Genomic DNA, 24,911 nt, shown 5'->3' on the forward strand with positions numbered 1-24,911 from the left:
TGATTTGCCTAATTAATTGGATAAAACACTTAAATTTCCATTGCGCTCTAAGCTAACTTAATACTTCTCCCTGTACAAATTGTTGCCAACTAGTAACTATAAACTATAATTGATTAGTATCATTTTTAATCAGCCACTAGGAGAGGAAAAACAATTCACAAACTTCTGTATATTAAACCAACTGGAATAAATGATCAAGGCCCTTCTTAGAAGTCAAAAGTTTTATTAATATTACTTTTGAATCTACAACAACCCATTGGTTCATAGAATATTCAGATGTAAAAAGCAAGAGGAAACATACACAATGCGTCATATATATACTTCATTAAAAAAAACATACAACTTATAAGTGGATTCCAAAAAAAAAAAAAAAAAAGAAGAAGAAGAAGAACAAAAATCAAGATACATTCATTAAAAATATTTGCTTATTGAGACTCATGGAATAAGAGATTGAGAATGAACCATCCCCTTAGAGAAAATAAGCAAATAGAAGAAAGTCAGACACGATTAGGCGTTAAATTTGGAGGAGTAGGTGCTGATCCCACGCGCTTGCCACGCTCTGATCGGCAGTTCTCGGCGAACTTCAAGCTATTTTGGTGCATACCTTTCTGCCTCTCAGCTTCGGTGTACTCTGCGGCATAATAATGTTCCTCACTTCCCTTAACTGGGTCTTTCGTTGGTGGAAAAAACATGCTTCCCCATTGTGGGAAATGACAGAAAGTCACAGGAAGAGTGCACCCTATGATCATTAATCCCATGTAAGTTAGCCCTGTTGCTGTCGAGTATTTTGAGCTCGTGAAAAACAACAGTTGTGTCAATCCAGAACCGAAATTTCCTCCAGCTCCAGTCATACCCGAGATTATACCTAATGATCGGCGAGAAATGAAGGGAATAATACCGAATGTTGCACCACATGCAGCTTGAGCACCAATAGAGAAAAGGATCATGAATGTGACGGCTATGGGCAGAGAATTCGAACGCCCCAACAGCACGCAGAATACTCCTCCCAGTGTTTGTAGTATCCAAAGGACCCAAAGTCTGCCTCTCATGCCGAATCTTTTGGCTGCGTAATCTGAAGAAAATCCTCCGAATGGACGAGCTAATAAATTAGCCATACCAAATGTCGCTGCAATAATTCCCGCTGTGTGAAGCTTTAGATCAAATCTGTACGTTTTTACACTATTAGTTAGTAATGCATTTTTACCATATACAAACTAAAATGTTTCTAATTCCTCTTCATATGGACAATTATATTGTAATTGTGTTTAATACATATAAGAAACAAACCTGTCGAAGAAGTACTCTGCAATTACGTTGTCCGTAGACAGTTCAACTCCCATAGAGTATCCGTAGAGTAGGACAAAGATCCATGTCCTGTAGTTTGTTGCAGCGTACCACAATATCTGAAATAGCAAAAACGTAAAGTATGTTAGCTAAAATTCTTCTCCTTTAAAAAAAAGAATTTTCTTTTTTTAAGAGATGAAAGAGTCTTAGTGTAATCGGAGTACTAACGTTGGAGAATTTATCTTTAGAAACACCACCCTTCTTCTGTAAATCACCACGGTTCCCATCAGGCAAATCTTGGCCAAGAGTCAACACCAAAATACCCATCACAATATGAAGCCAGCCAGGAATGAAAAATGCAATTCTCCAAGCAGTGAATGGAGTTGCTCCTGCTCTTCTTATTATATCATACACAATTGGCATAATAAGTTGAGTCGCACCACCACCCATATTTCCCCATCCTGCAGCTGTCCCATTGACAAGTCCTATAATCTGACTATTAAACATAGTACTCATCCAATATTGGCACGACACAAATGTTGCTAGCGAGAATCCGATCATGAACCGGACAGCAACATATCCTCCAGCCGACGACACAAATGACATGCAAAATACAGTTGGGGCTGACAACATAATCAGAAATGCACAGCCATATCTTGGCCCTAACATATCACAAACTGCACCCATAACAAGCCTAGATAAAATACTTCCGGAAACGGAAGCAACTCCGGCATTACCAACATCCATTTTGGTTAAATTTAGGTTGTCCCTAATGATAGGAACTAAAGGGGCAGCGGCAAAAGTTGAAACAAAACAAGTGAAGAAAGAAATCCAGGAGAGCTGGAAAGTAAGACCATGAGGCTTTGAAAATGAATAGAACTTAAAAACCTTGGCTTTGTGTTCAGTATCAACTGGTACTGAAAATTTTGCAGTGGTATCAGTTGGCACCATCGGAGAAGCCACTGAGAAAGCAAGAACTGGCTCTCTACCAGTGACTCCATGCATGGAACTCCCTGGTTCGCCCTCAATATCAGCCATTTTTTTCTTAAGGAAAAAAACTGATTGAAATGTTAAAAATAAAATTGATGTGTTTGTTTCCAAGAAGGTGCAGAGAGGGAGTGTTTATATAGGTATCAAAGAGTTGACATTGGTGTAATTAAGGCAAGTGATTAGCGACTGCCAATGGCTATATTCCGTTTTTGGAGGATTTAAATATTTGATTAAGGAATCCATTTCGCCGCATCTGAATATGAATAGTGCTAACCTTATCGTATATCCCAAAGGTTCAGTGATGACCATTCTCGGTATCTTCATTAATTAGTTGGAGTACTACTATACCATATTTAAACTTAAGTTACGTTACCCTTTTGAGTTTTGACTTTGAAGTATGGAACCAGTCTTTCGCAATTACCAGAACTTCTTATTTAGGCCACTCAACCATACTTGACAACTTTACAACGAATTTAAGTTATACACGATGGTATTAAGATATTTTACACACGATCAGTTTAACCTATTATAACGTTTATTATCATTTTTATCGTTGTTAATACACTTATTGTAGGGATTTATCTAAAATTACCTTATAAATAACAATATGCGTACACTGTCAACATAAATTTACATTCCCCGTCATTACAAGTACTCCATACAATAGTTGAAGTGTGTGCAAGCTGAGTCTAATAATGTGATTAAAAGATCATTATATATTTGGTTGTGGGTTGAAAGATCACTAACTCTCATACATTGCATTTGGGAGATTCTGTCTCCATTCATTTACCCATGCGGATTTTTCATCTTTTCTTTCTAAAAGCACATCCAACCACTCGGCAAGTGACTCCAACAAGGTTGGAAAAGAGAGGGAGTACAAAAAAGAACGGCTCATATTAATCACACTTAAACTAGTACGTACAAAAGGTAAGTAGTAGAGAAAAAGAGGTCAAAAACGCACTAATAGCTGTTAAAATAATGGCTGGTGTTAATTGCAGTCAAATAAGCTATGTGTATAATTGGAGGAAAGGTCACTCTTTCCTTATACTTTTCAAATGGAGTAATATAAAACTTAATTTCATAGAGCAATTATTAGACAAATTAGTCTTCTTTCCCACGTATTTCCTTATTTAAATGCAGATGCAGAGATCTACAACAACTAGTTCCAAGGTCAAATGGCAGACTGTTAGATATTTTTGCTAATAACAAGCTGTTGAGTAATCTTTAATAAGTATTATATTTTTGGGTATGCTAAGGAGATGGAGACAGAAACTATTAGTATCATGATAATTTACCTTAGCCTTTGAGAAGTTCATAGAGTTTCAATTATTGTGAATTATTTAGAAGACTCTTTAAGACGATGACCTGGTAAATTGTTGGAAATCAAGTGGATGACACACTTAATTAATTTAATTATGTGTATCATTCTTATATACATTTCTCAAAAATTCAATTTTATATATATATATTATTGAATAGTCCTCTCTCTAATCGGCAGAAATAGGGCACCATTATAAGTCCTAGCCATGATGATCAGGTCGATTGGTTATTGGCAGGAGACAGATAAGGGAAAGTTTGACAACATTATATAGAACGTCTTTAATTTGGTTAGCATCCTGATTATATTGCGAATCCATAATGAAATACAAGCTCAGAGATTTCTCATTCAAAAACATATATTGAATTATTATCTGCCACTTTTTTCAGTTATTCGAAGGGACAAATTTATATGTGTCATAATAAATACAACAAAAAAAAGTCATTTAAGAAAAGTTCAATTATGCTTATTTTCCTTTAGATTGAGCAAAGGTAAAGTCATTTAAATGTGATCTAGGTCACGGATTCTAGTCGGAAAATCAACCACCAATCTTGTAATCAAGGAAACTCAGTTGTCATACCTCTGCTCGTGTTTTCTTCCATGTCCCTTTCCCTGAGCAGTTCAACAGCTAGTAGATTGACGAACTAAGCTTTCAGTTTCCAAATAAATGCTTTCTCATTGAACTTCCAGTGAATAACTGCAAGGTCAAATGTCTTTTCATCTCATGTAATAGCCGTTGCAGAGTTCGCTATATTCATGAGAGCTGAGGACTTCTGAAGCTCTAAAATTTGGTTTTCCATATTTGTGCTAAAACAAGAGCATTGGCTACGGCTTTTCGGGAACCCAGTAATTTTTGCGTAGACTCTGTATTTATATTAAAAAATTCACTAAATATTTGTAAATATCTAACTGTGAACCCAAATATTATTACATATTAATTTGAAATTATGGTAGGAACCCATAAGCTTTCGAAAAAGGGGTAAAAATGGGGAGGATATGAGATTGACCTTAGACAGATCTTACATCGAGAAATTAAAGGAGGAAAAAATAAGGAATAATACGTAATTACCCAACGGGATATAACCATTTTGCCATGTGCACCCTTTATCTTTGTTAGGGTCCTATGACCCCTCTATACCATGTTTGAAGTGAAATTATTACCCCATTTTTTTTACGAGCATCGGTTTCACACAAATATATAAAACACACGCGTCTACCAGGTAATGCTACGTCATTTTTAAATATAGTTTTTATTTTCTTTTTAATCACTATTTTTTCATTTTACCTTTTATGTCTTTTCTCTCTTTTTCTGTCATTTTTTTTTCTCTTCTTCTCCTACAACCTCTATCAAGCTGTTTTTGCCATACCACCACCATTATTGCCGTAGCCACCACCCCTTGTTCTTCCCCAACCTCCTACCCCTTTCTCCTTTTTCTCCAACTAAACCCATCATCGAATCACCCCCTCCCCCTCAAATTCGTCAGTTTCAGTAAATTATCATTTGACTCCAACTCGAAGGCTCAATCTTTGATTTTGATACTCAAATCAGCCCCCAATTTTCATTTCTTCTTGGGCTTTAAGAAATCAAAGTAGGAAAGGTTGGGATAAGTTAAATATTAATTAACCAAAACGAAAATAAAACAAAAAAGATGATAGAATTTAAGAGTCCACCAAACTATATAGAGAATCAGGTTCTCTATAAGTTCTCACAGATATAAGTTTCCATAGAAACCACGCACACTGCAGTGAGTAAATGACAGGAGAAATTTTACGTGAAAAATTCTCAACTCAACGGGATTAAAAACCATGACCTACCCTTGTAAGATTTTAATTTCACTACTAAGCAACTTTCAGATTACAGCCTATGTAGCCTAGGGATTAACCTCTTAATCCCTCACTAACTTGTAACATTCTATTACAAGCCACTTTGTAATAACTCTATTACAAAGACTTTACAACTCGACTAACTCTAGCCAAGACACAAACACAAGGGTTTATGATTTACAAAAGGTTTCCTACGCAATGCTTCTAAACAAGCTAAGTAGGAATTACAATTGAAGAACTATTACAAAGTTACAACTCAACTAAGGACATACAATAACATGATATGGGAAACTAGTCCGTAGTAGTGTTGTTCTTGATGCACTTGAGAATCGTTCTCTTGACGATCAATCACAGAGAGTGTGCTTGAGTAAATTCTCTAAGTATTTACAATATTTGTTTTACCTTCCTTGATGTTAATAATGCATTTGTGACATCACTAGGATGATGTAAGCAAGGTAGATAAAAGACACTCCCCATAAAGTTGACTGATGCACTGTAGCGTGTGCAGCCAGCAACTTTACAGCTGGGGCAGTTGAGTTGTGCAGTTTCTTCGGGAAGCGGTAGCTATCTGTTCCCTCTGTTGTTCCTTTGACTCTGAAGAGTTGAAGCATATCCCATGCTGGAACCTTTTGATCTTAAGATCTTGAGGATGTGTAACAAGTTCCTTATCTGGTTCTTGACAGTAAGTTTGTTAGATCATCAAAATATAACAGGGATATACATATAGCCTATCAATTTCCTCCTTTTTGGTGATGACAAACTTATAATTCATGTTCGCTGGATTCCTTAACATGACTCATCATGTCTGCCTTTCTATTTACCATGTCAATAACTTCACCTGGAACAGATAAAGGTTCTCCATCTTGGCTAACACGTCTTTCCTTCTCACAGGAGAGGTGAGATTCATCAAAGATAACATGTATACTCTCTTCAACACATTGAGTCCTTTTGTTGTATACTTTGTAAGCTTTTCTTTGAGATGAGTATCCCAAAAAGATTCCTTCATCACTTTTGGTATCGAATTTTCCAAGAGTTTCCTTTCCATTATTGAAGACAAAACATTTACACCCAAAAGTCCTTAGATATGTCAGCTTGGGCTTCCTTCCATTCAGCAGTTCATATGGAGTCTTGTTCAGAAGGGACCTGATCATGTACATATTCACCAAATAGCAAGCAGTATTGACAGCTTCTGCCAAGAAATTCTTTGCAATCTCACTGTCAATTAACATTGTCCTTGCCATATCTTCAAGAGTTCTATTCTTCCTCTCCATAACACCATTTTGTTGAGGTGTTCTTGGAGCTGAAAAATTATGAGTGATATCATTTTCAGTACAGAACTCATCAAATTTGGCATTGTCGAGCTCTGTCCCGTGATCAAACCTGATGCAAGCTACATTATTACCCATCTTCACTTGAATCGTTTTGATGAAGGCAACAAACACTTCAAAGTTTTCATCCTTGGTTCTAAGAAACATAGTCTAGGTGAATTTCGTTAACTATAATGAAGATATATTTCTTTCCTCCCCTGCTTGCCACCCTCATGGGTCCACATAAATCCATGTGAAGAAGATCAAGTGGCCTTAAGGTACTGACTTCCCTTTTGGACTTGAATGAGGATCTGACTTGCTTGCCTTTTACACATGCATCACACACTTTGTGATCTTTGAAACTTGACTTGGGCAGACCATGAACCAGGTCCTTCCTGACTAATTTGTTCATTAACGTAAAGCTTGCATGACCCAGCCTCATATTCCATAATTCAGCATCATCATCAACAACACTTAGACAGCTGAGATCACCATTCTGCAGAAACTCAAAATCAGCAACATAGATATTTTTGTATCTTTTAGCTACTAGCACCACCTCACCAGTCACTAGATTTGTGACTGTACATATTTTTAACACAAAATCCACCTTATTTCCCTTGTCACAGATCTGGGAATCACTTAGCAAGCTGTACTTCAACACGTTCACGTAGTACACATTTTCGATTGAGTGTGAGAGAGACTTCCCAATCCTTCTAACTCCTAGAATGTATCCTTTCTTGACATTTCCAAAGGATACACTCCCTCCTTGGAGGGCCTTAAGTGAAAGGAAATCATTTGTACTTCCAGTCATATGCTTTGAGCAACCGCTATCCATGTACCATTGTAGGCTGCTTCCTTTCACTGTTCCCTGCACAAGAAAATCAAGAGTTAGACTTAGGAACCCAAACGAGTTTGGGTCCCTTGTAATGAGGAAAGGGTGAATGAGGGATCTTCTGGTCCAAGCAGGCATCATGTGTTTTTTATATGATGGACCAGGTTCTCTACCAGTAGTTACTTTTTCAGCGAAAACTTTATTTTTCTGCTGTGACTGAAATCTGGCCTTGTAGTTTTCTTTAAAGTGTCCAGTGTTGCCATAGTGAGTGCAAAGCCAATTATCAGGTACAGTAGCGTACTTGCTATGAGGATTGTAAGGAATCTTTTTCCTTTGGAACCCAATCCCATGTCTGTTTCCCCTATTGTTGGTGTACATGGCAGTGATAGCATCAGAGGACCAGGTCCACTTGAGTGATTTTTCAAGGTCACTCTTCACTCCCCCTAGTTATTCATGAAGTTGTTTGTTTTTCTCAAACTCAGCACACAGACTGGACTTCACTGAATTTAACTCACTTTCAAGCTTAATGTGTGCCTCACTTGCAACTTCCTTTCCCTTTTGAGAATTTTCAAGCTTACTCTCCATTTTAAGTTTCCCAATTGTTTCCTTCAAGTCCACTAGCACCACTAATAGGTCATCTCTCTCATGCTCAATGTTAGCAACCCTCTCAGTTAAGACTTCTTTTTCTTTTCTTACACACTCAGTGGTCTCTTTTAGGTCTACCACAACGACCATTAGATCATCTCTTTCATGTTCTTTATTTGCAATTTTTTCATCTAAGGCCTCATTTTCTTTCTTCAAGTTCTCAATTGTTTTCTTTAAATCAACTACAATGACTACTAGGTCATCTATGATCTGTTCTGCTTCTCCTAATTCCACAGTTAAAGTATCTTTATTATTTATAAGACTGTGATAATAAGATTTCAGATTTCTCTGAACATCTAGAAAATTTACCTCATTGTCGTCGTCGTCTTCATCATCATCAGACTAATCCATCAAGGCAAAGATTGAATCATACTCATTTGCTTCACCTTCTACTGCTTGAACTATCACCATGATCATTTTCTTCTTCAGATTCGCTGGAGGAATCTCCCCATGCAGCAAGAGCTTTTTTCACAACATTGTCAGTGACATTCTTTCTCTTGAAGCGTTTATCAGGAACCGGGTTCCTCTTAGCTGTTTTATCTGTGTTGTGATTGAATTGGTCCTACTTTAGGAGGGGACAGTCCTTGATGAAGTGTCCTGACTTGCCACACTTATGACATAGGTCATAGTTTTTTGGCTTGCTAGAACTCTCCCTTTTTGGAATGCCTCAATTTCTGCAAACCATCTTCTGAAATCTTCTTGTCAAGTAAGCCATATCACCATCCTCACCACTTGAATCATCGTTGTCCGTATTGAGGAACAGGTTCTTCTCTCTTTTGGGCTCTCTTCTTTCATTGTCCTTCTTTTTCTTCATTTTATATGTTCTCAGATTGCCAACGAGTTCATCGATGGTCAGTTTCTGTAAGTCCTTCGCCTCTGTAATGGCGTTCACTTTGCTTTCCCAAGAACTGGGCAGCACGCTAAGGATTTTCCTAACAAGCTTGTTTCTTGAAATAATTTCACTAAGAGAGTGGAGTTCATTAATGATAGAGGTGAAGCGAATATGCATATCTTGGATGGATTCATCATCTTTCATCCTGAAGAGCTCGTATTCAGTTGTAAGCATGTCGATCTTGGATTGCTTGACCTGTGTTGTTCCTTCGTGAGCTGTCTAGAGAGCTTCCCATATTTCCTTGGCTGACTGACATACCGATATTCTATTGTATTCATTAGGACCAATACTACAGACAAGGATTTTCTTTGCACGAAAATTCTTCTCTATGGCTTTCCGATCGGCATCATTAAATTCTTTTCTTGTTTTAGGAATAGTTACAGCAGGGTCACCACTGGATTTTGTGGGAACGAAGGGTCCATCACAGATGATGTCCCAGAGCTCAGAATCTTCAGCCATGATAAAATCGTGCATCCTTATCTTCCACCATCCATAATACTCGCCATTGAATCTTGGTGGCCTGTAGGTGGACTGACCTTCTTTAAAGTTTGGTGGAGCAGCCATGAGGATCCTTTCTAGGTGTTAGCCTGATAGAAAGAACCTGCTCTGATACCAATTGATAGAACTTAAGGGTCCACCAAACTATATAGAGAACCAGGTTCTCTATAAGTTCTCACAGATATAAGTTTCCACAGAAATCACGCACATTACAGTGAGTAAATGACAGGAGGATTTTTACGTGAAAAATTCTCAACTCAACGGGATTAAAAATCACGACCTACCCTTGTAGGATTTCAACTTAACTACTGAGAAACTTTCAGATTATAACCTATGTAACCTAGGGATTAACCTCTTAATCCCTCACTAACTTGTAACACTCTATTACAAGTCACTTTATAATAACTCTATTACAAAGACTTTATAACTCGACTAACTCTAGCCAAGACACAAACACAAGGGCTTATGATTTACAAAGGGTTTCCTACGCAATGCTTCTAAACAAGCTAAGTAGGAATTACAATTGAAGAAATATTACAAAGTTACAACTCAACTAAGGGCATACAATAAGTTGATATGGGGAAATGGTCAGTAGTAGTGTTGTTCTTTGTTCTTGATGCACTTGAAAATCATTCTCTTGATGATCAATCACAGAGAGTGTGCTTGAGTAAATTCTCTAAGTGTTCACAATATTTGTTTTACCTTTCTTGATGTTAATAATGCATTTGTGACATCACTAGGATGATGTAAGCAAGGTAGATAAAAGACATTCTCCATAAAGTTGACTGTTGCATTGTTCCTATACTATAGCGTGTGCAAGCAGCAACTTTACAGCTGGGGCAGTTGAGTTGTGCAGTTTCTTTGGGAAGCGGTAGCTATCTGTTCCCTCTGTTGTTCCTTTGACTCTGAAGAGTTGAACCATATCCCAAGCTGGAACCTTTTGATTTTAAGGTCTTGAGAAATGTGTAACAGGTTCCTTATCTGGTTCTTGATGGTAAGTTTGTTAGACCATCAAAACATATCAGGGATATACATGTAGCCTATCAAAAGAAAAGAAAGTGACTGATAATTAATGTAAAAGCTAATGACATGATGGTGGTTATGGAGGATATGAAGGTGGTCGGCTGTATGTGGGAGAAGCAAAAGGAAGAAGAGAAAAAATAAAAGAAAAAGAAAAGAAAAAAGTAAAACAAAGTAAAAATTATATTTTTATTTTAAAAAAGGAAAAATACGCTTAAATTTATCCTATCACGCGCTACATTAAAGTATAGAATATTTTTTATGCCACATAAGCATAAAAGGGGGTAATAATTTCACCTCAAACATGTATAGGAGGGTTATAGAACCAAACAAAAATAAAGGTGCATCTAATAAAGTGGTTTAATCCCAATGGGATAATTACGTATTATCCCAAAAAATAAAGCACTGAATATAAGACAAAGCACAGATTCATATGATATATACGCTATTGAATTCGAGAATGGTGTAGCCCAAGGGATAAATTTGTAAAATTTGTCGGGCCAACGCAAAATCTTGGACTTGGACCGTAATTGTTAACCTACATGTAACTTGAGAATTGTTTTAGTATATATACAAATTTTTAAACTTATTTACCTAGTTTATTTAAGTTTCCTATTTATAAAAAGTAACTAATTTTTTTTACAAAATATATACAAATTCGGTCAAATCTACAATATATTTACAACTTAAATACAATCTTTTTTGCATAGAATTCGGTTAAAAACTAAAATCTACATATACAATTTATATACAATTATGTTAGTTGTATATATTATGTATGTCGTTTCTACACCCAACATACAAAATATATACAATTTATTTATGTCTTCTTCTTCGAATTTCAATTTGAAATTTCAACCAAAACCACCTTGAATCTTCACCAAATTCTCTCAAAATTGAATATAAACTCTAAAGGATATTCCCAATCATTTGTAACAACACCCAATCCAAACAAATAATAATTTTACAAAATTTAACTTTTGAATTTAAAGCTTCAAAACTTTTTAATGGTTGTCAATAGAGTTTCGCAATATCAATTATGTTCTAATGATAAAATTATCCCAAAAAAAGAAACATTCGTTAACAAGCAAACAGATCATCAGTGTCGTTCAAATGGTTTTCATTTGAACTATCATTAATTGCCCTAATTGGATGTCCATGCTCATAGAAGAAAACCTTAATGTTGAGGGGCACGGAATATGAGCCTAGATTTTATAAGCAGCAAGCTTCTAGGTTGGTACTACTAGTCACATAGTTTAAGCTTCTAGGTTGGATGAAGAAGAAGAGAGAAAATAGGAAAGATTAGATTCTAAGATATTATTTTGTATATAAGTAAATTATGTATCAACTTATAACTAAATTAAAATTTTAATACTCAGTAAATAAATTTCAAAAATCGTATAAATATGTAAAAATCTCTTAATATTTGCGCCACGTAGATTAGCATTCAATGGATAAACAAAGCATTTCATGAAAAACTTAATACCCAAACTAATAATGAGAACTATCAGTAGATACATACGTGTATGTAAAATCAAATTTCCTCCTAGAAATGCGGAGTTGACTATGCCGGCCAAATATTAAAAGAAGATTTGATATAAAAAAATCCTTTTGAGTTTACACTAGTTTTAAAAGAAGTTTTGATATAAATTAACATAATATCTTACATAAAAAACAAATTTTAAACTGACAGCACTTTGGAAATAAAAATGCTCACAAACAATTTAGCTCAGAAAATTTACTTCACTTCCCGAATTTAACTACAAAAAGCTATACAGCATGATATTATGAGAAATCAAGACTAAAAGATATGTCTCAGTAACCTTTTAATTAAATAAATAGAAAAGGGTGAGAAATACTCTTAACATATTGAAAATGGTTTAACTTTGCCCTCCTTCCACCTCTTAGGCCATAGTTGCCCTTTAAGTTAACTTTTGGATTAAAAATATCCCCCATTTTAACAGATATTTTTGATAGCATATGTGGATCCTTTAATTAAATATGTGGCACTTATTTATTGGTCCACCGACAATTAGACCAACCCAAAAATAATTCAACCCATCCACATTAAAACCCAAAACAATTACAAACCATTTGATTTTTCTAGCAGAAATTGTCCAAAGATTTTCAGCACTGCAAGTTTCTATTACAACAATGGAAAGCTTGAAGTTCAATCTTCACAACAAGGTACTGACACAATATTTTAAGTTCCAAACAACTTTAGCCAAGCAATTTAACACAACTGATCTCAATAAAGAAATCCAGCAGTAGAGGATTCAACAATGCCTAGTACGAGCTCCTCGAACCAGCAGCTATACTTGATTCTCAGCTTCAATTCAATAGGTTTTTTCGAATGATTTCCAACAACCCTTAAATCAGTACTACAAATTTTTAGCAACCCCAGATTCATTCTTGAGAACCTAGGAAGGAATTCGAAAATTTCAACCAACATACTTCAAATTCAGTATAAACTTCTCAAAGATTATAAAAAATGGTGTTTTGAAACCAGAAACAACTCAAAATCCCAGATTTAAAACACTCAATTGATCCCTTAACAAATTTTCGGTGTTAAAATTAAACTCAAGTTTCCGGATCATTCAACAATGGCGATACAAAATTTTCTGGCGCAAATTCAATTCCAACAACAAGTATTGGCAGAAAACAAATTCAAATGATTTCGCAGCCTCAATAATGGTTAAACTTCAAAAAAAATCCACAAATTTAAAATTTGTTTGAGCCCCGTTTCTTCAATGTTTTGCGTTTTATGAGTGTGTATTCAGAAACTGCGACGATTTTTGGTTAAAACTAGCGCAAAAAAGCTCCAACCTATTCTATATCTAAGCTCAGCTAAGCTTCTTCGAAAATGGTGGATTCTTCGAAATCCAGTTCCAACAATAGCCAAACTCAGGTGTAAACAAATAAATCCTAATGGGTCGGGTAATTTATGAGTCGGATTATTTATGGATCGGGTCTAATAGCCAGGTGGATCAATAAATTAATGCCAAGTGTAACGACCCGACTTGTCGTTTTAAAACTTTACGCACCGTTCAGTGACTTAAGGTCTCGAGCAGCTTCGCAATATGTATTATGACATGTGGGTGTGGTCGAGTTTGATTTACTCAAGATTCAGAATTAAATTAAAAGAACAATCCTTATTTAGAAATTTAAATGGAAAGAGTTGACTAGAGAGCTGACTTTTGAGTAAACGACTCCGGAATAGAATTTTGATGATGTCAATAGCTCCATATGGTGATTTTGGACTTAAGAGCGTGTCCGAAAAATTATTTGGAGGTCCGTAGTGGAAGCAAGCTTGAAATGGCAAAAAATTGAATTTTGGAAAGTTTAACTGGGGGGCTGACTTTTTGATATCGGGGTCGAAATCTTATTCTGGAAATTTAAATAGTTTCGTTATGTCATTTATGACTTGTGTGCAAAATTTAAAGTCATTCCGGATTGATTTGATATGTTTCGGCACAAGATATAGAATTTGAAAGTTCAAAGTTCATAGATTTTGATTTGAGGTGTGATTCGTCATTTTGATGTTGTTTGATATGATTTGAGGCCTCGAGTAGGTCTGTGTTATGTTATGAAACTTATTGATATGTTCGGATGGGGTCCCGAGGGCCTCGGGTGAGTTTCGGATGGTTAACGGATCGAATTTGGATTTGGAGGAGGAGCTGAAGCAGCTAGGCTGCTAGTGTGATCACACCTGCGCGAAAAAGGGCCGCAGGTGCGAGCTCGCGAATGCGAGGAATGATTCGCAGAAGCGAAAAGGCAGGGGCTGTCCAGGCACCGCGGGTGCAAAAATAATCATCGCGGATGCGAACACCGCGGGTGCGAAAAAAATCATCACGGGTGCGAAGACCACAGACGCGAATATATCATTGCGGGTGCGAAGACCGCAGGTGCGAAGAAATCACCGCGGGTGCGAAAATCCTGGACAGAATGTTAAAAAGTGACGGGTTCCGAGTTTTGCCATTTTTGGGCCTTCAAGCACGGTTTCTGGGGCGATTTTGAGAGAGAATTCAAGGAAAACTTGAGGTAAGTCACTTGTGATCATTTCTACTCCATAATATTGAATTATCATCGACTAATCCGACTAGATTACATGTTTTTGAAGTGTAAATAGGGGGTTTGAACTTAGGGATTTGAAAATAAGATTTGAAGATTTCAAGGTCGAGTTGAGGTCGGATTTTGGTAAAATTAATATGGTTAGACTCGTGGTTGAATGGGATTTCGGATTTTATAACTTTTGTCGGGTTCCGAGATATGGGCCCCACAGACGACTTTTGAGCTAATTTCGGATTTTTGGTTGGAAAATTAGTATTTTCTTATGGAATTAATTCCAATAAATTTTATTGACTGAATCGAATTATTTGTGACTAGATTCGAGGTGTTTGGAGGTCAAATTCAAGAAACAAGGCGATTATGGAATATTGACAAAACTTCAAAAAGGCAAGTATTTTGTCTAACCTCGAGTGGGGAATTATCCCTTAGGCATTGAGTCTTATGTGAAAATTGTGTAATTAAAAACCATGTACGCGAGGTGACGAGTACGTACTTGATTTATATGTGCAAATTATATCGGTTGAAATTCGTAGGCGCCCTTAAGGATTAAGTTGGAAAATTGTTGTAACTTATTCAATCCCTTATTTGTCATACCTCATTCTTTGTTTGCCGAGGTTATTTTTATAGGATAAATTGGTGTGATTGTCACTTGACTTTTATGTGAATTTTGTGTTTGTTTGAGTTGCCATTTTTTTATAGAAAACACTTTCATTATTGATTTTACCTACAAATAATTAAAATAGAAAATTTAGTTAATAAGATGAATTACTTTTCAGTTCACGTTGTGAAAAATTTGGTATTGAATTATAAAGGCCGTAAATCATATTGAGGCAAAGAGCCAAATTATGAAATATTATTCGGTTAAGTTGTTCACTCCCGAATATTTTGTTAAGATGTTGTGCACATTATGATCGAGTCATGGCTCCTTATTGTGAAAAAATAATGTGTTGTTGATTTCTGTGGCAAGTTATAATATTTGAGCGCTTGATGTGCAATTTATGATTGTAACGACCCGGCCGGTCATTTTGAGAGTAATAGCCCCGATCCCCTATTAACTGCTTTCCCCAAATCTTTTTCTGCTATTGTGACTTGTCGGGATGATTGGTTTTGAGTTTCGGAGTGTTTTGGGACACTTAGTCCCTAAATGAGAGCTTAAGCCTTAGGATTTGGACCGTAGTCGGAACTATGTGAATACGACTCCGAAATGGAATTTCATCATTTCCGTTAACTCCGTTAGGTGATTTTGGGTTTAGGAGCATGTCTGGATTGTGTTTTGGAGGTTCGTAGCTCATTTAGGCTTGAAATGGCGAAAGTCGAATTTTTGGAGTTTTGGGCCGGTAGTGGAATTTTTTATATCGGGGTCATTTTCTGATTTCGGAAGTTGGAGTAGGTCCGTAATGTTGATTATGACTTTTGCTCAAAATTTGAGGTCAATCGGACGTGATTTGATAGGTTTCAATATCGGTTGTAGAATTTTGAAGTTTCAAGTTCTTTAACTTTGAATTGGAAGGTGATTCGTGATTTTAGCGTTGTTTGATGGGATTTGAGAGCTCGACTAAGTTCGCATGGTGTTTTAGGATTGGTTGGTATGTTTAGTTGAGGTCCCGGGGGCCTTGGGTGTGTTTCGGATGCTTAACGGGTGAAAGCTTGGACTTAGAGGAATTTCTGATTTTTGCTGGTTCTCGTATTTTCGCACCTGCGGTGGGGAGTCCATAGGTGCGGCCTCGTAGAAGCGAGACTTGCAGGCTCAGATGCGAGAAGTCGAGAGTTTCCCTAGGGTCGCAGGTGCGAGGAAGTTCCGCATCTGCGATGCCCGCAAATGCGCAAGATGCGCAGAAGCGGAAGGGATGTCCGTAGGTGTGGCCCTTTCGTCGCAGGTGCAAAGGCAGAGGGGGTAAATGAGTTTCGCAGATGCGCACGTTTTTCGCACAAGCGCACCCGCAGGTGCGAGCCCAGGTTCCGCCGGTGCGGAAATACCTGGGCAGTGATTAAAACCGAAGGGCTTCGCGATTTTTGTCATTTTTGGCTTTGCAAACTCGGGTTAGGACGATTTTTGAGAGCATTTTCGAAGCATTTCTTGAGGTAAGTTCCTTGTGCTTATTTTTGGTCAATAACCTTGCCTTGCCATGTATTTTCTCACCTAGTTAATATGTATTTAAGGTGGAAATTGGAAGTTGGAGGCTAGGAATTTGAAAGTTTGAATTGTGGATTGGAGGACCATTTGGTGTCAGATTTTAGTAAATTTGATATGGTTAGACTCGTGAGTGAATGAGCTTTCTAGTTTCGTCAATTTTGTTGGGTTTTGAGATGTGGGCCCGGGGGCGGGTTTGAGCCAATTTCGGGTTTTGGCCTAATTTTGTAGTTTTTCTTATGGGATTCATTCCATTAGCGCGTATTGATGGTATTGTGCTGTTTTGAATAGATTCGGGCCATTTGGAGTCGGATACCCGTGGCAAGAACATGATATCAAGTTTATTTGAGCGGTTCGAGGTAAGTGGCTTGCCTAACCTTGTGTTGGGGACTTCCCCCTTAGGATATCTTGATATTGTTTGGTGTGTGGGCGCCGTGTACGTGAGGTGACGAGTACGTACACGGGCTATTATTGCAAAAATCATGTTTAACCTTTTTAAACCATAAATTGCTTCTCTTATTAATTGTACTAATATGTTTAATTGTGTAGTTTAGCCTAGAAAAGCATGCTTACGTGTTTTAACTGAACATGACGCACAATTGACATTTTGTGCGTCATGTTCAGTTAAGTCCTTATTTGCCTTATCTGTGTCCAGTATAAACTGTATAACTCGATGTCATACCTGTCATTTCATCTTGTGTTTCATATTTAAATTGGGACTACAGACGTATTCCGGGAGATCCCTTTGTACTGCATATTTACTTTGGGACTACGGACATATTTCGGTAGATCTCCCTGTATTGCATATTTACTTTGGGACTACGGACGTATACCGGGAGATCCCCATGTACTGCATATTTACTTTGGGACTACGGACGTATTTCGGGAGATTCTCCAGCACTGCATATTTACTTTGGGACTACGAACGTATTCCGGGAGATCCCCCTGTACTGCATATTCATTTGAAACTATGGGACGGTATCCCGAGAGACTTCCCACTGTGTTTACCTTGTTTTGAGCCGAGGGCTCCCTTAACTGTTAAATTTTCGAGAATTTCTTTAACTGTATTGCCGTAAATTCTACTTATATTTTTTACTGTTTAATTTATTATATTTACTCCGGTAGGGCCTTGACCTGACCTCGTCACTACTCGACCGAGGTTAGGCTTGGCACTTACTGGTACTATTGTGGTGTACTTATGTCCTTTCCTGCATATGTTTTTCGTGTGCAGATCCAGGTACGAGCTATCAGCCTTGGGGTTAGTGCGTGCTGCTGATTCTAGGAGACTTCAAGGTATTTCTGCTTGCGTCCGCAGATCTTCGGAGTCCCCTTCTACTCCTTTGTCTAGAGACTTTCCTTATTATCTTCAGACTTTTGTATAGAGCTACATAGATTATAGCATCTTGTAACTTAGTGATATTCCGAGTTTTGGGAAACTATTTTGTATATGCCGAGTGGTGCTACTCTTGGCTATGTATAATATGCTGTTTACCTTTAAAATGTTGTGTTTTCTTTATATTTTTTGCAATATTAAGCTTACCTACTCGTAAAGACTAGGTGCCATCACGACCCCTTTCGGAGGGATAATTTGGATCGTGACAAGTTGGTATCAAAGCACTAGGTTCGTAGGAGTCGCGAGTCACAAGCCGGTTTATTAGAGTCTCGCGGATCGGCTTATCTTCGGGAGGCTATATAACTGTTAAGAACAATCATATTTCTTTGATTTCCTTGTCGTGCGAGTTATTGACACCAAAAAAATTCTAAGATTCTATTCTATTCTTTCTCACAGATGGTGAGGACCCGCAATGGGAGGACCGACGATCAAGCACCCGAGCCCCTTTCCAGAGCCACCAGAGGCCGGGGTCGGGGTAGAGGACGACCACGCGGTGCAGCCCGAGCACCTGGGAGAGCTGCGTCAGAGGAGCCCCCAGCAGCTCCAGCTGGAGGGCTAGCGCCGGAGATCCCTATTGCTACTCCAGCCCTCCAGGAGAATTTAGCTCAGTTCTTGAGCATGTTTAGCACTCTGGCTTAGGCTGGACTATTTTTGATAGCTCCCGCTACATCTTAGGTCGGGGGAGGGGCACAGACTCCCGCAGCCCGCACCCCTGAGCAGAGGGTCCAGGTTGATCAGGCCCCAGAGTATATTCATATGCCCCCAGTAGCTCCGGCTCAGCATGAGATCAGGGTAACTACTTCTGAGGTAGAGCAGCTCAGACTTGAGAGGTACAAGAAGTACCACCCACCTACTTTCAGCGGACTAGCTTCAGATGATGCTCTGGGTTTTCTTGAGGAGTGTCATCGTATTCTTCGCACTATGGGCATTATGGAGACGGGTGGGATTTCTTTCACCGCTTTCCAGCTGAGGGGAGAAGTATATCAGTGGTGGCGTGCCTATGAGCTGAGTAGTCCGGACGAGGCAGCCTCACTCACTTGGACTCAGTTTTCAGAGATGTTCTTGCGTGAGTATGTTCCTCAGATCCTTAGGGATGCTTGGCGCGCAGAGTTCGAGCAGTTGCGTCAGGGTTCTATGACTGTGTCGGAGTATGCAGTCCGTTTCAGTGGGTTAGCTCGCCATGCAACAACTCTGGTTGCTACAGTCAAAGAGAGGGTTCGTCTCTTCATTGAAGGACTCCACCCCAATATTCGGACCAGTATGGCCAGGGAGTTGGAGATGGACATCACTTATCAGCAGGCAGTGAGCATTGCCAGGAGAGTGGAGGGCATGTTCACCCGGAACCGAGAGGAGAGAGAGGCCAAGAGGTCTCAAGAGACTGGTCATTATTCAGGAGCTCGTGCACCAGCAGCACGCTATGGTAGGTGTTTTGTGATTCACCATATTCATTCAGCTCTTCCAGCAGCCAGCAGTGTCCCAGCTCCTCCTAGACCTCAGGAGCCCTATTATGCACCGCCAGTATCCAGTATGCCTCCTACTCAAGGTGATATTACCGGCCAGTCCAGCAGGCTAAGTCCGAGTCAGTCTCAGTTGCCGCGTCCTCTAAGAGGTTGTTTTTGAGTGTGGTGACACTCGTCACCTGGTTAGAGATTGCCCCAGAGCCAGGAGGGGTGCACCTCCACAGACTTATCAGCCTCCACGTGCTCCACCGGGTCCTCCGGCCATTCTTCCAGCACCAGATGCTACCCCACCTCCTTAGCCAGCTCGAGGTGGAGGTCGGGGAGGTCGAGGTCGCCCTAGAAGGGGAGCCCAGGCTAGGTACTATGCCCTTCCAGCCCTATCAGAGGCCGTTACTTCAGATTCAGTCATCACAGGTATCGTCCATGTCTGTCATAGGGATGCATCAATATTATTTGACCTAGGATCTATGTATTCATATGTGTCATCTTATTTTGCTCCATATTTGGGGATATCTCGGGATTCTTTGAGTTCCCGTGTTTATGTATCTACTACTGTGGGAGATTCTCTCGTTGTGGACCATGTATGTCGGTCGTGTTTGATTGCTCTTAGTGGTTTTGAGACCAGAGCAGATTTGTTATTTCTCATTATGGTAGATTTTGATGCTATCTTGGGCATGGACTAGTTTTCGCCCCATTATGTTATTCTTGATTATCACGCTAAGACCGTAATGTTGGCTATGCCAGGTTTGCCGAGATTAGAATGGAGAGGTACCTTAGAGTATACTCCCCGCAGGGTCATTTCATTTCTTAAAGCTCAGTGAATGGTTGAGAAGGGGTGTTATGCGTATTTGGCCTATGTGAGAGATGTCATTATTGATACCCCTACAGTTGAGTTAGTTCCAGTATTGAGGGACTTCCCAGATGTGTTTCCAGCTGATCTTCCAGGCATGCCGCCCGACAGAGATATTGATTTTGGCATTGATTTGTTGCCGGACACTCAACCCATCTCTATTCCTCCATATCGTATGGATCCTCCTGAATTAAAGAAGAGCAGTTGTAGGAGTTTCTTGATAAGGGCTTCATTCGGCCCAGTGTGTCACCTTGGGGTGCTTCGATCTTATTTGTAAAGAAGAAGTATGGTTCTATGCGTATGTGTATTGATTATCGGCAGTTGAATAAGGTTACAGTGAATAATAGGTATCCTTTGCCTCGTATTGATGATTTATTTGATCAATTACAGGGTGCCAGGGTGTTTTTCAAGATTGACTTGCGTTCTGGCTATCATCAGTTGAAGATTCGAGAGCCGGATATCCCGAAGACTGCTTTCAGGACCAGATATGGTCACTATGAGTTTCTTGTCATGTCATTTGGGCTAACCAATGCCCCAACAACCTTTATGAATTTGATGCACAGTGTGTTCCGGCCTTATCTTGATTCCTTCGTCATCATGTTTATTGACGACATCCTGGTATATTCCCAGTCTCGGGAAGATCATGAGCAGCACCTGAGGACCGTGCTTCAGACTATTAAAGGAGAAGAAATTGTATGCAAAATTTTCTAAGTGTGAATTCTGGCTTGATTCAGTGGAATTCTTGGGCCACATAGTGTCTTGTGATGGGATCAAGGTAGATCCGAAGAAGGTGGATGCAGTGCAGGGTTGGCCTAGACCGTCATCAGCTACGGAGATCCGAAGTTTCCTCGGTTTGGCGGGGTATTACCGTCGCTTTGTGGGAGGATTTACATCCATTGCAGCACCTATGACCAGGCTGACCCAGAAGGGTGCTCCTTTCAGGTGGACCAAGGAGTGTGAGGAGAGCTTTCAGAAGCTCAAGACAGCTTTGACTACAGGCCCAATATTAGTATTGCCTATAGGTTCGGGGTCCTACACTGTCTATTGTGATGCCTCGAGGATTGGCCTTGGAGCGGTATTGATGCAGGATAGTAGGGTGATTGCCTACGTATTTAGACAGTTGAAGGTGCATGAGAAGAATTATCCAGTTCATGATCTCGAGTTAGCAGCTATTGTTCATGCCCTGAAGATCTGGCGTCATTATTTGTATGGTGTTCCCTGTGAGATTTACACTGATCATCAGAGTTTACAGTACTTGTCCAGGCAGAAGGACCTTAATTTGCGTCAGCGGAGGTGGTTGGAGCTACTTAAAGACTATGATATCACTATATTATACCACCCGGGGAAGACCAATGTAGTGGCCGACGCCTTGAGTCGCCGGGCAGAGAGTTTGGGGAGTTTGGCATATCTTCCGGTAGCTGAGAGGCCCTTAGCCTTGGATGTTCAGGCCTTAGCCAACCAGTTCATGAGATTGGATATTTCAGAGCCTAGCCGGGTATTAGCTTGTATGGTTGCTCGGTCTTCTCTTTATGACCATATCAGGGAGCGCCAGTATGATGATCCTCATCTTCTAGTTCTTCAGGATAGGGTTCAGCGAGGTGATGCCAGAGATGTGACTATTGGTGATGACGGTGTGATGAGGATGCATGGGCGGATCTGTGTGCCCAATGTAGATGGGCTTCAGGAGTTGATTCTCGAGGAGGCCCACAGCTCGCGGTACTCCATTCATCCAGGTGACGCGAAGATGTATCAGGATTTGAGACAGCACTACTGGTGGAGGAGGATGAAGAAGGATATAGTTGGGTTTGTGGCCAAGTGTCTCAACTGTCCGCAAGTCAAATATGAGCACCAGAGGCCGGGTGGATTACTTCAGAGGTTAGAGATCCCAGAGTGGAAGTGGGAGCTGATCACCATGGACTTTGTAGTTGGACTTCCACGGACTTTGAGGAAGTTCGATGCTATTTGGGTGATCGTGGATCGGCTGACCAAGTCAGCCCATTTCATTTCAGTGTTGACTACATACTCTTCAGAGAGATTGGCTGAGATTTATATTAGAGAGATTGTCCGCCTTCATGGTATTCCAGTATCCATCATTTCTGACAGAGGTACACAGTTCACATCCCGGTTTTGAAGAGCCGTACAGTAGGAGTTGGGTACTAGGGTGGAGTTGAGCACAGCCTTTCACCCTCAGATGGACGGGCAGTCCGAGCGCACGACTCAGATTCTTGAGGATATGCTTCGTGCATGTGTGATGGAGTTCGGAGGGTCATGGGACCAATACTTGCCATTTGTAGAGTTCGCTTACAACAACATTTATCAGTCCAGCATTCAGATGGCACCGTATGAGGCTTTCTATGGTAGGCAGTGCCGGTCCCCTGTGGGATGGTTTGAGCCGGGCGAGGCCCGATTGTTGGGTACAGATTTGGTCCAGGATGCCCTAGATAAGGTGAAGGTGATTCAGGAGAGACTTCGCACAGCCTAGTCCAGGCAGAAGAGTTATGCAGACCGTAAGGTTTGTGATTTGGCATTTATGGTTGATGAGCGGGTCTTGCTTCAGGTATCGCCTATGAAGGGTGTCATGAGGTTCGAGAAGAAAGGCAAGCTGAGCCCGAGGTTCATTGGTCCTTTTGAGTTATTGCGGCGAGTTGGGGAGGTTGCTTATGAGTTTGCCTTGCCTCTCAGCCTAGCAGGAGTTCACCCGGTATTCCACGTGTCCATGCTTCGGAAGTTTCACGGTGATCCGACTCATGTATTGGATTTCAGCTCAGTCCAGTTGGACAAAGATCTATCTTATATTGAGGAGCCAGTAGCCATCTTGGACAGGTAGGTCAGAAAGCTCAGGTCAAAGAATATTACTTCTGTAAAGGTCCAGTGGAGGGGTCAGCCGGTCGAGGAGGAAACTTGGAAGACCGAGCAGGATATGCGCAACCAGTACCCTCATCTTTTCACAGTTTCAGGTATGTCTTTATACTCGTTCGAGGACGAATGATTATTTTAAGAGGGGGAGGATGTAACGACCCGGCCAGTCGTTTTGAGAGTAATAGTCCCGATCCCCTATTAACTGCTTTTCCCAAATCATTTTCTGCTATTGTGACTTGCCAGGATGATTGGTTTTGAGTTTCGAAGTGTTTTCGGACACTTAGTCCCTAAATGAGAGCTTAAGCCTTAGGATTTGGACCGTAGTTGGAACTGTGTGAAGAGAATCCGGAATGGAATTCCGTCGGTTCCGTTATCTCCGTTAGGTGATTTTGGATTTAGGAGCATGTCCGGATAGTGTTTTGGAGGTTCGTAGCTAATTTAGGGTTGAAATGGCGAAAGTCAAATTTTTGGAGTTTTGGGCCGGTAATGGAATTTTTGATATCATGGTCGTTTTCCGATTCCAGAAGTTGGAGTAGGTCCATAATGTTGATTGTGACTTGTGCGCAAAATTTGAGGTCAATCAGACGTGATTTGATAGGTTTCGACATCGGTTGTAGAATTTTAAAGTTTCAAGTTCTTTAAGTTTGAATTGGAGGGTGATTCATTCCGGAAGTTGGAGTAGGTCCGTAATGTTGATTATGACTTGTGCGCAAAATTTGAGGTCAATCAGACGTGATTTGATAGGTTTTGACATCGGTTGTAGAATTTTGAAGTTTCAAGTTCTTTAAGTTTGAATTGGAGGGTGATTCGTGATTTTAGCGTTGTTTGATGGGATTTGAGATCTCGACTAAGTTCGCATGGTGTTTTAGGATTGTTTGGTATGTTTTGTTGAGGTCCCGGGGGCCTCGGGTGTGTTTCGTATGCTTAACGGGTGAAAGCTTGGACTTAGAGAAATTTCTAATTTTTGCTGGTTCTGGTGTTTTCGCACTTGCAAACTCGGGTTAGGGCGATTTTTGCGAGCATTTTCGAGGCATTTCTTGAGGTAAGTTCCTTGTGCTTATTTTTGGTCAATAATCTTTCCTTGACATATATTTTCCTACCTAGTTAATGTGTATTTAAGGTGGAAATTGGAAGTTGGAGGCTAGAGATTTGGAAGTTTGAATTGTGGATTGGAGGACCATTTGGTGTCAGATTTTAGTAAATTTGATATGGTTAGACTCATGAGTGAATGAGCTTTCTAGTTTCGTGAATTTTGTTTGGTTTTGAGACGTGGGCCGGGGGGTCGGGTTTTGGCCTAATTTTGGAGTTTTTCTTGTGTGATTCATTCCATTAGCGCGTATTGATGGTATTGTACTGTTTTGAATAGATTCGGGACATTTGGAGTCGGATACCTGTGGCAAGAACGTGATATCAAGTTCATTTGAGCGGTTCGAGGTAAGTGGTTTGCCTAACCTTGTGTTGGGGACTTCCCCCTTAGGATATCTTGATATTGTTTGGTGTGTGGGCGACGTGTACGTGAGGTGACGAGTACGTACACGGG

General features: G+C 39.8%; 2 protein-coding genes across 2 annotated transcripts; both read right to left on the reverse strand.

Moving 5' to 3' along the window:
• Positions 1–279: 279 nt before the first annotated feature.
• On the reverse strand, positions 280–2,445 carry LOC107831681 (high affinity nitrate transporter 2.4-like). The gene is made up of 3 exons (XM_016659465.2): positions 1,513–2,445; positions 1,288–1,403; positions 280–1,164 (listed from the first exon to the last, which is right to left on the reverse strand). The coding sequence occupies exons 1-3, from the start codon at positions 2,320–2,322 to the stop codon at positions 498–500; spliced, it is 1,593 nt and encodes a 530-aa protein (XP_016514951.1). The 5' UTR covers positions 2,323–2,445; the 3' UTR covers positions 280–497.
• Positions 2,446–9,311: 6,866 nt separating this feature from the next.
• On the reverse strand, positions 9,312–9,656 carry LOC142175895 (uncharacterized). Its single transcript, XM_075242901.1, has one exon. The coding sequence runs from the start codon at positions 9,654–9,656 to the stop codon at positions 9,312–9,314; it is 345 nt and encodes a 114-aa protein (XP_075099002.1).
• Positions 9,657–24,911: the final 15,255 nt, after the last annotated feature.

This window comes from Nicotiana tabacum, chromosome 22 (genome assembly GCF_000715075.1).
Source record: "Nicotiana tabacum cultivar K326 chromosome 22, ASM71507v2, whole genome shotgun sequence".
In the NCBI taxonomy this organism is placed as follows: Eukaryota; Viridiplantae; Streptophyta; class Magnoliopsida; order Solanales; family Solanaceae; genus Nicotiana; species Nicotiana tabacum.